General features: G+C 37.0%; 1 protein-coding gene across 3 annotated transcripts in view; it reads right to left on the minus strand.

The window, feature by feature from the left end:
• The window catches only part of CFAP299 (cilia and flagella associated protein 299), a 650,002-nt gene that overhangs the window by 379,438 nt on the left and 255,303 nt on the right, over positions 1-15,261 (minus strand). For 2 of the 3 annotated variants that reach the window (XM_020904319.2, XM_020904323.2), the window contains one exon: positions 12,445-12,535. In XM_020904319.2, the coding sequence (XP_020759978.2) occupies positions 12,445-12,535 (91 nt within the window). The remainder of the gene's footprint in view (positions 1-12,444; positions 12,536-15,261) is intronic. The other variant, XM_020904320.2, reaches the window with a different exon arrangement.

Raw genomic sequence — 15,261 nt, forward strand, 5'->3', positions numbered from 1 at the left:
ACTTTCCCTCTTTCCCAACCCCTGTGACAGCTGAGGATTAACTGAAGGAGACAGGAGAGGGTACAGAGAGCATACATATAAGCACATTCCCCTTATCTCAGGCAGAACAGATCTCATACAATTCATGCTCCTGAGATCCCTGCCTGATCAGACTGAGGCTAGATTTCCAGTGAAACCACATTTCTGCCTTCTTTTTCCTCTATACAATTATGCATCCCTCATTCCCTTAGTAGGTTTCACATGAGAGACCTTTCTCACTAAATCACATATGCCAAAATCTGCATCTTAGACTCTGCTTCTAGAGCACGGGTCCCCAACCTTCAGGATCTAATGCCTGATGATCTGAGGTGAAGCTGATGTAATAACGGAGCTGATGTAATAATAAAACAATAAAGTGCACAAAAATGTAATGTGCTTAAATCATCCTGAAACCATCCACCACCACCCCCAACCCTGGTCCATGGAAAAATTGTCCTTGGTGCCAAAAAGGTTGGGAACTGTTGTCCAGAGGACATGAACTAACACAACACATATTATTTCAGTTCAGTTCAGCCACTCAGTCGTGTCTGACTCTTTGCGACCTCATGGACTGCAGCATGCCAGGCTTCCCTGTTCATCACCAACTCCCAGAGCCTACTCAAACACATGTCCATCACAACGGTGATGCCATCCAACCGTCTCATTCTCTGTCGTCCCCTTCTCCTCCCCGCTTCAATCTTTCCCAGCATCAGGGTCTTTTCTAATGAGTCAGCTCTTCCCATCAGGTGGCCAAAGTATTGGAGCTTCAGCATCAGTCCTTCTAATGAACACCCAGAACTGATTTCCTTTAGGATGGACTGGTTGGATCTCCTTGCAGTCCAATGGACTCTGAAGAGTCTTCTCCAACACCACAGTTCAAAAGGATCAATTCTTCAGTGCTCAGCTTTCTTTATACTCCAACTCTCACATCCATACATGACTACTGGAAAAACCACAGCCTTGACTAGATGGACCTTTGTTGGCAAAGTAATGTCTCTGCTTTCTAATATGCTGTCTAGGTTGGTCATAGCTTTTCTTCCAAGGAGCAAGAGTCTTTTAACTTCATGGCTTCAGTCACCATCTGCAGTGATTTGGGAGTCAAAAAAACTATATATATCTATATAGATAGATAGATAGATATAGATATATATAGATATATATAAAGTCTGTCACTGTTTCCATTGTTTCCCCATCTATTTGCCATGAAGTGATGGGACCTGAAGCCATGATCTTAGTTTTTTTAATGTTGAGTTTTAGGCCAACTTTTTCACTCTCCTCTTTCACTTTCGGCAAAAGCCTCCTTAGTTCTTCTTTGCTTTCTGCCATAAGTGTGGTGTCATCTGCATATCTGAGATTACTGATATTTCCCCTGGCAATCTTGATTCCAGCTTGAGCTTCATCCAGCCTGGGATTTTGCATGATGTACTCTGCATATAAGTTAAAAAATCAGGGTGACAATATATAGTCTTAACTTACTCCTTTCTTGATTTGGAACCAGTCTGTTGTTCCATGTCTAGTTCTAACTGTTGCTTCTTGACATGCATACAGATTTATCAGGAGACAGGTCAGGTGGTCTGGTATTCCCATCTCTTTAAGAATCTTCCAGTTTGTTGTGATCCACCTGGCTTCCCATATGGCACTAATGGTAAAGAATTTGCCTGTCAATGTAGGAGATGCAAGAGACATGGGTTCAATCCCTGCATCAGGAAGATTCCCCTGGAGTAGGAAATGGCAACCTGCTCCCAGTATTCTTGCCTGGAATGTTCCATGGACAGAGCAGCCTGATGGGCTATAGTCCATGGGATCACAGATTCAGACATGAGTATTGAGGGCACACACATGAAATATGTACTAAAGATTAGAACATGACATAATTTTATTCTAGAAGTATCTCAGTTACATGAAAATTATGATCCCCATTGGGTGGGTGGGGAAACTCAGATTGTAAAGTTGAAGAACTTAGTGTATAATAAGTAGGAAATCCAAGAATCAAACTCAGATGAATATGGCTTCATAATGTCTACTCTTTAGAATTTCTCACTGCCTCCATATCATACTTTTATCTGGGAAGTAAAAAATTAAAGATCTATTTGATTTTACATTTTTTTTAGTGACATGGAAGTTGATGTGCATTCTATTTTCCAAACATTGATGTAATTTGTTTAAAATGAAGGTAAGACTGTATGAGTCATATAATTTCCATAGGGTTTATTAGTGGACAAGCATGGATTCAATTAAAAAGGAAATAAACATCTGTATAATACCTTCATTTTCCTGAAAGGGAACATATTATAGAAGTTGGAAAACAGCAAGGAGGGAAAAGATCATGTCAGCACAATGTTACTGGTCATATACAACGCAATCTTATGTTTCATAGAGATTTCAACACAGGAAATGGGTATATTAGGAACTGCCTAATTCATAGATTTTCCTGAGCCACATACAGTAGTTTCTTTGAATGACTCTGAAGGAAAATCTGTAAGTAGTGCTTTTATACCAGCTTCAATAATGCATATTTCAAAGCCCAAATGGGTCAACCATGTAACTGTTTACACAGTCAACATTCAGTGGGAAAATAAGTGTCAACAGGTTCCACTTTCCCAACCCAGAACAGCGTGTGACCCTCCATTTCAATCCTCATCAGTCTCTGATTAGGAGAGGGCTATTTAATTTTTGTTTTAGTGGAATCAATAAATGCTGGAGTCTTGTTTACTACCATCTGAAAAAATAACAACTGTCACCCACCCCCACCCTGCCATGTCACTACTTAAAAGAGTTACATAATCCTATTACGTTAGAAACCCTGCAGGGACGGCCTGTCCTTTTTGTCTTTGGAAAATAGCATATATTATGCAAGTAGCAAAGTGGTTTGCACACAGCAGAAAACTAATGAAATGGACTGTGGTTTCCTGTAACATTAAAAAAATCTATAATATAAAGGCTTTTAGAAAATATTCTGACTGCTATAATATCTTGCCAATGACCAACAATCTTTAGATTTCTAATAAAATCTGCAAGTATCTGTGGTCTCAAGGAACCCTATCTACAATATTTTCTAAAGAAAGATCCAAAACTATTCAGTACTTACCTTAGAAACTTAACAAATGTATTTCATACTTTCTACAATTTCTATTTTATTTACAGTTTTAGCTCTAGCAATGCTATAATTTACTACAGAAATCACATTATTAACTAAATTATTGCCATGTATCATGCAGTGTGCCAAGTGTTTAAGCTATATTTTCTTTTTAATACTCAATCAATATTAAGAAATGCTAAGTCACTCCAGTTGCATCCGACTCTGTGCGACCCTATGGGCTGAAGCCCACCAGGTTCCTCTGTTTATGGGATTCCCCAGGCAACAATACTGGAGTTTTAGATTGCCATTTCCTTCTCTAGGGGATCTTCCCAACCCAGGGATCAAACCTGAGTCTCTTACATCTCCTGCATGCAGGAGGGGTGTTTACCATTAGCACCACCTGGGAGGCCCTGATATTAAGATGAGGGTACTCTTAATAGCCCTTTTGCAAATGTTAATGCTAGGTGAGTGGTAAATTGGGGACTTTAGATCTCTAAAGCCAGGATCACACTCCTCTTCCCATTAAAAAAATTATCATCAGCCATTTATATATGCCATCGTATTCTCCAAAGAGAAATGCATGAATAGTATACAAAACTCCCTCTCACCATTTCCTGATCAAAACAAAGTTATCTCCTGAATTACTCAAATCCATCTTTTTCTCGCCATTTCTCGCCATTTTGTCATTTCTTTATTCTAGTCTTTTATTATCTATCTGTAATGTTACAATGACCTCCCTGTCCTACCCCTACAGACATATACTTACTTTACGTACTGCTCCTGCTGTACCCTTAAACTGCACATCTGATGACACAGACCATTTGTGTCTAAATTCTTTCGGGGACACCCATCACCTTCAGGACATTATCCACACTACTGAGCACAGCACAATGGAGCCCTCAGACCTCTTTGGCTTTCTGGCCATCTCCCCCATGTTTATTTGAGACATATACACAAGGTAGAATTGACCAGGTCTGGTCACCAACTGGATGTGATATCTGGGAAATGGAAGAGGAACAGAAATTTGGTTTAGTAGCGGATTAAATGAAGTATTTTGGAGTATAGCAAAATGTGGAGATAAACACTGGAATAGAGTCCAAGAAACCTTCTTCTCCAGCTCTCTACTTAACACCTGAACAATGTCTTTCATCAAAGATGTATGTCCAAAATCAGCTCCATGATCTCTGTACCCCATTCATGATCTTAGAGTGTCCCATGTCCCAAAGAGTAGCAGCACTTTCTATACAACTGTGAAGGCCAATATCCATGGCCACTCCCTTTGTCTCAATCCCCTCCTTAGTGATATCCTGTTACCAATTTCTGCCCAGTTTACCTTCTAAATAACTCTCAAATCTTCTTTATCTTCCCTGTCATCTTCCTGGTCCAGGCTACCATCTCATCTTCTCTTATTAGCTCTTGAAATGCATTTATTGTATTGCAAAAATTAAAGCAACTGCTTTATGCTTTCTATCATTTATTCTCTATATTGAAAGCACACTGATCTTTTTTTTCTGAAAATCTGATCATATAATTTCTCAACCCACTTAAACGCAATCAGAACTTTTTGTGTTTTTCATTCATATCAATAGCACTTATCACACTTGCAATTTTGCTTTATCTGTATGTTTACTGGATCATACACTTTATTTTCCAAGCAACTCTAAACTCATTAAGGCACTTGTTATCCACTGTCTCCCCAGAAGCTGATACAAGGCCTTCTATAGAACCAGTTGTCACCATTTAATAAATAATTGAACAAATTAATAAACAGATAGGAAGCAAACAAAGGTAAGCCTCTATTTACAAAGCAAGAAGCATAGAGTATTGAGTTCATGGGTCCGGGTGATTCACCAAGGGGAAATGTGTATAGTGAAAAAGATGGAACTCAAATGGAGATATACAGTAGTCAGTCCAAGAAAGAGACTGAGATCAAAAATCAGAAGGCAGTTGGGAAACTATACGATAATCATGTCATAGACATCAAGAAAGGAGAAAAAAAAGATTTATCAACTACATATATATCTCAGAGCAGTTTAGAAAGAAATTATCATCTCAGCATAATCCATTTTACCTCTTCACTCTGTTGTTTATCTAGTCTTTTCTTTACTGTGGTTGCTGTTTAGTTGCTAACTCATGTTCACCTCTCTGCACTTCATGGACTGTAGCTCGCCAGGCTCCTCTGTCCACGGGATTTCCCAGGCAAGAATACTGGAGTGTGTTGCCATTTCCTTCACCAGGGTATCTTCCCAACCCAGGGATTGAATCCATGTCTCCTACATTGCAAGTGGATTGTTTACTGCTGAGCCACTATGGAAGGCCAGTCTTTTCTTTATAAGATCATCAAATCTTGACCTCAAGTATTTTTCTTAGTCTCTATCATGGACATGAAATGCTCTCAGAATGTTATATCTTCATCCAAGCATCCTCTGTAAAAATTCAACCATTTGATTAAGAAATTTCTGGAAATTACAAAAAATAAAATAAAATGCCTTTAATCTCACTTGCATTGAAATATTTAATTATTTGATATTTCCACTGATTTTTCTGAGAAAATGCATTTTGCTCTAACTGATTTTTCTGAGAAAATGTATTTTGCTCTATCTCATATGTTCGTGAATCAATCCTAAAGGAAATCAATCCAGAGTATTCATTAGAAGGACTGATGCTGAAACTCTAATGTTTTGGCCACCTGATGTGAAGAGCCAGCTCATTAGAAAAGACCCTGTTGCTGGGAAAGATTGAGGGCAGTAGGAGAAGAGGACTACAGAGTATGAGATGGTTGGATGGCATCATCGACTCAATGGACATGAGTTTGAGCAAGCTCCGGGAGATGGTAAAGGACAGGGAAGCCTGGCGTGCTGCAGTTCATGGGGTCACAAAGGTTCAGACACAGCTTAGCAACTGAACAACAACAACGTATGTTCACACAATGTTTTCAGCTCTCTGAGAAGTTTTTATGTCCACCAGCATCACTATGATTTGCTTCTGATCTGAGTTTCTGGGCATCTAGAACCAGACTCATTTAATGTGCTTTTCTAAGCACTTGTTATACTCTTAATAAATGCCTCATTGTGGGGACAGTGTTAAACATTTCGTAGATGGAGTAATCAGAAAATTACACCTTCTCAGGAAACAATAAATCTGCTTACAAATGAGAAGAAAATGGTTAGCTATTTTAGTCTTCAAAGAAGTTTTAAATCTGAAATTTATGAGGCATGAGGTATAAATATTTTCTTATATGAATAGCTCGCATTTAAAATATAATTAAATACCCTGTTACTAGGAAAAAATACTCATGATACTTGTCATTTGAAGTACTACAAAATTCTTTCAAACATTTTTGTACATGAATTTCACATAAGACTCAATGTTTTGTCTAAACAAAATGCAGCATCATAGTAATTTATTTTGGAAAAGATGTAAAATAATGTGTGCTTATGCATACATACCTACATATATGTATATACTTATACATAGTGTTTGCATATGTTTATATATATATATTCAGATACTATACATACATAGTATTTTGCAAGCATTATATACAAATTTGGAGGTAATTATGAAATAATTCTTGAATTCAACTGAGTTACTGCTGGATTATCACAATTTTCTTTTAAAGGGGACTTATCCAAATAATATCTGTATCAAAAACATCGGAACCACTGAAAGCTTTAAAGGAAGTACATTTTCAAGAAATTTTAGTCTTTAAATAGCAGATCTATAAACTTTTAATTTTTGTAAAACCCTATTCTCTCCCAGGGCATAGCCCAAGACTACATGCCCAGGCAGCAGCTTTATACATATAAATGTGTATAATAAGCAAATAACCTTATAACTTACACATTGAAAATATTAGGTGGGGGCTCCTGGGGATGGGGGACTGAGAGGAGGCCTGCTTTTCTAAATTCCAGGCTCTACAGTAGTGTCAACTCAGAGCATTAAAAAAAAAAAAAAAAAAAAACTAATAAATCACATTTGCAATTAGCTGACCAGAGGGAGAAAGAGGACACTCAGTAAAAGATCCAATTACACTAAATAGCATTTGAAACCTGGGATCACCAAACTTAAAAATATACTCAAAAGTTATGCATGTGGGAAAGTAAATCTCATCTTCTAATTTCCTAGCTATATTTAAAGAAAATTACCTGGGAAAATTGCTATGAAATTAGAGCTTCAAACCTTATTAGGCCATGCAGCTCAACTACGTCAGTTCTAAAACTATATCATAAATTTTTTTACTAATTACTTTCAATAAGATGAAACAAAAAGAGTAGCAAACGTGCCCCTGGGATGAAGTTCTCCATGTATTTTGTACCTATGCATTATGCAGAGAAATCTCAATGCTCAGGAAATAGACATTTCCCTTGGAGAGTTCAGACCTCATAAAATTCACATATAATTTCTGCTGAGAGCAAATTAATATAGATTCAAATCTCATGAATACTGTATATTTTATAGGATTACTTTTTTAAAGCATATCCATTTAGTAAATGCCTTTTAAGTAAGCTTATGATCCTAATATTGATAATTAGATCTTTCTAAAACATACTGTATTCTGTTGTAAATAGTTTGCTCTAAAACCATTTGGAGTCTTCATTATGACATGACTAGATACAGAAAATTAAGCCTTAAATGCTGCCCTTGATACAATGACATGCATTCTGCTGATTATAATAGTATCACAAATTCAAAGGTCCAAATAAACGACCATATGTTATTTTCAGAGTCAGCAGCGAGTCTAAAAAAGATGCTAGTTTCCACATCAATGACAGCCTACCAAACATTAAATGACTCAAAAAAGTTAAATTTAGCATTTTTTCTAAGGGAAAAAAAAAAAAAAAACCTATAATGATGCAATTAAAGGTCGTTCAGCAGTGATGTCAAAAAAATAGATAAACTTCCAGAAAAGCTATCTCATTTTCCAAAATCCAAATTCACCAATCTACCTAGTAACTAGACCTATAGACTCCTTTTCCCTTCTGTGAACGGCCTCTGCCCCTCTCAAAGGCAAGCCTTTTTCTTGTGCTCTGAATCCCATTCCTCCAGCAAAGATCCCCCCTGTCCCCTACAGCATCAACACTCCTCTCTCTATGGGTCATTCCCATTGACATAAACCTGGTTAATAAATACTTTGGCCACCTGATGTGAAGAGCCATCTCGTTGGAAAAGACTCTGATGCTAGGAAATATTGAAGGCAAAAGGACAAGGGGACAACAGAGGATGAGATGGTTGGATGGCATCACCAACTCAATGGACATGAGTTTGAGCCATCTCTGGCAGATAGGCGAAGGACAGGGAAGCCTGGCATGCTGCAATCCATGGGGCCGCAGAGTCGGGTACAACTTAGTGACTGAACAAGAACAACAATGATCCATCTTAAAGTGTAATAAAACAAATTTCCTGGACTCTTGACCCTGTACTAGTTATCAATCAATATCTAAGTGAGACTTCACTGCAAAAATCCTCAAAAACAGTTGATTTTCCTTTTCTTCACCCATACACCTTTTTCTTTACCTACTCCAAGCACACACTTAACCACAGTCTTCCACTGAAACTGCCCTTGCCAGCACAATCCATGATATTTACCTACCCAAAAACAACAGCAAACATTTTATCTGTTGAATTGACCGGATTTTTCATGGATTGAATTCTGTCCCCCTCAAAAGATATGTTGAGATCTTAACCCCTAGTACCTGTGAGGATAACCTTATTAGGAAATAGGTTTTTTTTGTAGACATAATGGAATTAATATTAAGTCATATTCAGGGTACGGGGGTGCTAATCTCATATGACTGGTGTCTCTATGAGAACAGAAGACCCAAACACAGGTACACAAGGAGAAATGTCATGTGATGACAGTAGCAGAGATCAAAGTGATGTCTCTACAAACCAAAGTATACCAGTGATTGTCAGCAACACCAGAAGGTGAGAAAGGAATGGAACAGATTCTCCCCTAGACCCTTCAGAATGTTTCTGCTGACACTGTGATTTCAGACTTCTGGCCTTCAGAACTGTGAGAGAACAAATTTCTGTTGTTTTAAGCTGCTCAGGTTATGGTAATTTCCTATGGCAGCCCTGGGAAACTGATACATCCTCTTATGTAGCCTTCAGCAGCAATTGCCATGGTGAGCATTCTTTCCTTGGAGTTTTTTTTTTTTTTTTTTCTTTTCACAGCATGGCTGTCACCTGATTTTTCTCCTACGTGCTATTTCTCTGTTTCCTTAGCTACTTCTTTGACACATTTCAGATCTCTATATGTTGGAGTGTCTTAAAAATCTGTCATAGAACCTCACTCTTTTTACCCATACTCTCTTCCTGGTTAACTTTTGCAAGTTCATGATTTTACATACCATTTAGAAGTTGTAAAGAATCTGCCTGCAATGCGAGAGACCTGGGTTGGATCCCTGGGTTGGGAAGATCCCCTGGAGAAGGAAATGGCAACCCACTCCAGTATTCTAGCCTGGGAAATCTCATGAACAGAGGAGGATGGCAGGTCACAGTCCATGGGGTCACAAAGAGTCAGACACAACTGAGTGACTAATACTAGATGTTGATAACTTTCAGATTTATATGTTAGCCAAGACTTCTCACAATTTCCAAACCAATATATGTAAATGACCAATCCACTTCTCCACTTGGGCATCTAATAGGCATCACAAAATTAATGTAGCCAAAATAGAACATTATTGATTCCTGAAATAAGTTCCCAAGTCACACTAAATGCCATCATCATCCCCACCTGTTCAAATGATAAGCTTAGAAGGCATCCTAATTTCCCCTTTCTTTAAGATTTCACATCCAATCCATCACTGAGTCCTGTGTGATTTGCCTCTAAAACATAGACACGATTCAGTTGAGATGAACTTCCCTCCATCTCAACTACAACCGTGCTGTTTTAAAAGTTTCTTCTTTTGCTGATTGATTATAAGAGCTCCCTAACTTATCTGCTTGCTCTGCTTGACTTCTTCCCCATATTACCCTAGTGTACACAGCAGTGGTGAAGTTAATCTAAAGTGGAAGCCAGATCAGGTCACTTCTCCACTTAAGATCATCCATCTATTGACTTCTTATCTCAGTAATAAAAGAATAAGTATAAACATTAAAAGAGAATAAAATAGAAATTCCTTATAACCTGTACGGTCCAGCTTCTGACCTTCTCTCTGACCTCATCTGTCTTTATAATTCCCTTCAATAATTACCTTCCAGTCATTTCAGTTTTCTTATCATCTCTTGATTATGCCATGATTGCTGTTATCTCGGGAGATTTTAATACATCTTCCTCCTTAATGGGGTATATTGCACCCTCTCAAATATTTATCTCTTTGGGATGTCTTACTATTCACATTCCATGACTATCTTCCTCATTTCATTCCAGTCTCAACAGATGTAACCTCCTTAAAGTGATTTTCCTGTACACAATAGCTAAAGCAACCAACCACTGTCTATTCAATCTCTATATCTGATATTCTAATTCTGTGCTCTTCATAACACCCATCCAAAGTTGAAATTAACTGTTCCATTTTTGTTTTGTCCACCTATTCTCTATCTTGTGCTCTAAAATACAAATGCTTTAAGGTCACAGATTCTTCAGTGCCCCAGTGTCCCAGAGACTAAAATAGTTCCAGGCTTGAGCAGGTGCATAAGAAGCATGAAATTGGAAAATGGATCAGAGTTGGCCAAGAAAATACACAGGTGTTATCATTTAAGAGGCTGTTATAGTAATATATTTAAGATGTGATGGGGGTTTGAATCTAGATAAACGCTATTTGAGATGGTGAAAAGTGATGTAATTTGACATATTTAGAAGAACTTAGTAGCTCATTCAACATGTGTGAAAGAGAATTAAGTTTATTATAACTGACATACTTCTGATTGAGTAAATGAATGAATGATGCTGTTATTCATTGTTAAAGGAAATACCAATGGGATAGAAAGGTTAAAAGGGCATTTTTGAGAGGCATTATACCATTTCAGTACAATACATGGGCCTCAGGTATCTAAAGCTGTTTGTGTTTTTTGGTGCTACTGCCTAACCATGGGCCATTTTTCAACCCTAAGAAACCTGACTTCTGTCCTTACTATGGATGGAATTTGTTGTCAAGTGTTTTTTAAAGTGAATGTTCCCAAATACAACAGATTCTTTTTCAGACCATATCCTGCTTGATCACTGGTGATCATTTGCTTTTTCTTGAAGGTCCTTACCATGGATTACTATGACACCACATTTTTCTATCTGTCTTCCTCCTTTCTAGCTGCTCTTTCCAAAAAGGTTCAGATAAATTCCAACTTTTCTGTTGTGATTTACAAAGTCCTCCAAGTCTAGTGTCCACCCGTATTTCCAACCTCACCTCCTTTAAATTTCACTCAGCTCACTTCCACCAAGAAAGTTTCCCTGATTTCAAGTCCAGGGTCATTCTATACAATTATCTAACCAAACAGTGATATTTTTTCTTTCTGAAGTACATTGAGGATTTTATCTGCATGTGACATCTTCAAGTCAACGTGTGGCAAAACCAATACAATGTTGTAAAGTAAAATAAATAAATAAATAAATTTGAAAAAAAGAAAAATACAATTTTTTTAATTGAGAAAACTTTGGTAAAGGTAGACACTCTTATAACATATTTTTCTGTTGCTCTAAAAGTTGCATCCTGCTACTTCTGATTCTTTTCCTGTAAGTCACTCATTACAGTTTCAGCATGAATATTTGTCTATTTTTACATACAGAAGACTGTTATCACCAGTATTATATTAGCAAAGCATTAAAGTAAATATTCCAAATAATATTAGCAATTTAAAATATCTGATTTAGCACAAGCTTTAATAAAGCAAAAGCATATTCTCCTCGGATGACTCAAAATCATCTCTCTCCATTATGTGGTTTCTATCACACCTCCCAACGTAGGACTAGAGGGAAGACTTTATCTTCTAGAGAAAGCATAAAATCAGGTACACAGTAGGAAAACCTTCAAGATGAGTGTATAAAATAACTTGGAGAAGTGTACTAAGAAATGGGGCTGAAAAGAAGCAGAAAGTTTCAACACAGCAGTAGCACAAAGTTGCAGATGACAACCGGTCTGCCACACATAGGCATTTTCTCCACAACAAATATGCAGAATGATACTAATATTTTTCACCATGTAGCTACTTCTACAGATATAAACTGACATAATTTTTCCACACACATTCTTATAATATATTCCAATAATAAAGAGCTCTATTATATCCCTCACGAATTACCTTTCAGAGACAATATCTAAAATTATATTATTAACTAACTAGATATTATATACTAATGTGCCTTTACGGTATATGTTTTTAATCTCTGAAAGAAATGTACTCACGCTCACTTTTCCACTGCGATTGTCTTCTTCTCTCACGGCCAGAGCCTTCAGAAAATTATCGTGTAGGTCTTTACCAGCACTTGTTAGTGTCCTAAAAAAAAAAAAAAAAAAAAAAAGCAGATCTTCAGTTATAATATATTAGATAAGCAAATATATTGAAAATATTCCGGGTACAAAAAAGCAGCCTTCTTTATTTCAAGCGACCATTCCTTCAACACGAAAACTACATATAAACAGTATACACAGTACACAATCATAAATCACACATGATTATAATAAACTATCAAATTCTTAAATTTAATTTCATACAGTTATAGAGTCTTTATTTTAAAATAATTGGAATCAAGATTATAAATAATATCAATACTCATGCCAGATATAGTTAATTGCACTTACATGTCCATTTTATTCTTTTTATCATGTCATGGAATTTCAAACTATGTATTCTCCTCACTACCCACAATAATTTAAAATGGACTATAATTTAAGCATGATTTATTTAATGTAATAAAAGCAAAATATTAGCCACTTAGCCCAATTCAGTTACCAGAATAGAACACTATTTTAGCTCTATGAGTGGAGATACTCAAGGCAAGACAGGCAACTAGGTTGTCCTGGTCAGATAAAAGAAAACATGAAGAACTCAAGAGAGAAAGAACATTCTCTGGAAATAAATTTCAAAGGAAATTCATCACAATGATCTCGACCAAGCAACACTGAACCACAAAATAAAGAGTTCAAAAGTGATTACAAAATAATAATCCTTTCTTTATTTGGCAATATCCTATATATTCAACAAACATTTCTACTGTGCGTCTATTATCAATCAGGAAGTATACTAAGGACAAATTAATGAGATATGATTCCTGCTCTCAAGCTGCCTGTGGTCTCATATAAGTCAGTAGATACAAAAACCTTATAATATCATACTGTGTGATAAGTATAATAATAGAGATACAGATGGGTTTTGAGTTCATAAGAGAAATATCTTAGGTATTCAAAGAAAAGACACTTAGTCTTAAGCTTTAAAGCTATCACTGAACTAAACATTAAAAGATGAAACAGCATTAGCCAGTTTGAGGGAGGGGGTAGTGGAAGAGGGAAAGAGTTATAAGTAATTACAAAGGAATTCAAGAATAGAGATGAAAATCTGCCCGGTACCCATTAAAGTGGAAGTTAGTTGCTCAGTCATGTCTGACTCTTTGCGACCATGTGGACCACAGCCTGCCAGGCTCCTCTATCCACAGAATTCTCCAGGTAAGAGTACTGGAATGGGTTGCTATTTCCTTATCCAGGGGATCTTCCCAACCCAGGGATAGAACCCAGATCTCCCACATTGCAGGTACTCTTTACTGTCTGAACCACCAGGAAAGCATTGGGTAATCATTAAAAAATTAATTGGGTAATCATAACCCTTGGGTAATTATAAAAAAATAAAAGTAAGTACAGGAAGTGAGAGAGAAACCATATAAAATTAACAAAAGCTAACATTTTTATAGACATACTGTTGTAAATATTTAGTAAAGGTCACTCAGCTAATTAGAGCAGACCTATTTTCCAACCCAGGCAGTGTGGTTCTAAAACTCATTCTCGTAACCAACAGGCCATGCTGTCTTTCCAGGAAGCCCTTATATGCTGCATTAAGGAGCCTGAACCTTGTCTTCTAGGAGATGTTGAACCACAAGGGTCATATGCAAGGAAATAAGACGGTCAATGTTGTATTTTAGTTATAGCATCCAGTGGTTGTGATAAACATAACCAGGAAAAGAAGCACACTGGAATTATTAATTAGAGAGCTTTGGTAAGAGATAATGAAGACGTGACTTAAAGCAGTGGTGGTAAGAATAAGAAGAAGTAGATCTGGCAAATACTTAATAGGGAAATAGACTTGGTGATTTCTTTTTCTAAATAGTTAAAGAGAGATTATTACCAGGTTTCTTTAAATCGATATGGGCATATACAGCATGTAACCTAATGATTATTTTGTTGAACAATACATGAAACTTATTAAACTAATCATAACTTGTCAGCTTCTTCTTTTCTAGTTTTATATGCCTTAGCTTATAGTATCAGTGGACTTCCCAGGTGGTGCTAGTGGTAAAGAACTCACCTGCCAATGCAGGATATGTAAGAGATGTGGGTTCGATCCCTGGGTTGGGAAGATCCCCTGGAAAAGGAAATGGCAACCAACTCCAGTACTCTTACCTGGAGAATTCTGTGGACAGAGGAGCCTGGCAGGCTGGGGTCCACAGGGTCACAAAGAGTCAGACACGACTAAACTGACTTGAGGACACACACACGCATAGTATCAATATCAACTAATAATCAAAACACCTGTGTGTGTGCATGCTCAATTGCTCAGTCGAGTCTAATGCTTTGCAACCCCATGGACTGTACCCCACCAAGCTTCCCTGTCCATGGAATTTTCCAGGCAAGAATACTGGAGTGGGTTGCCGTTTTCTATTCCAGAGGATCTTCCCAAACAAGTGATCAAATCCATGTCTCCTAAATCTCCTGCATTAGCAGGTAAATTCTTTACCACTGGGCCACCAGACATCTAACTATACATAAAAATAACTATTAATTGGTACTAATGGAGAGAATCATGTGTTTGAGAAATTTCTCAATTTGTTGTTCTATTTAAAAGTAAGTCTTCATATTATAATACACCTATGTACTTCTGACTTTAAATCTCCAAAATGTCAAATTTATTTTGTCAAAAGCTTGCCCAGAGAGAACTACTGCTTATTGCTCATAAAATAATCTTCTCATCACTGCATCACCTTCTACCTAATTTCCTACTTATGATAGGAAATA

The sequence above is a fragment of the Odocoileus virginianus genome, chromosome 29, assembly GCF_023699985.2.
Source record: "Odocoileus virginianus isolate 20LAN1187 ecotype Illinois chromosome 29, Ovbor_1.2, whole genome shotgun sequence".
In the NCBI taxonomy this organism is placed as follows: Eukaryota; Metazoa; Chordata; class Mammalia; order Artiodactyla; family Cervidae; genus Odocoileus; species Odocoileus virginianus.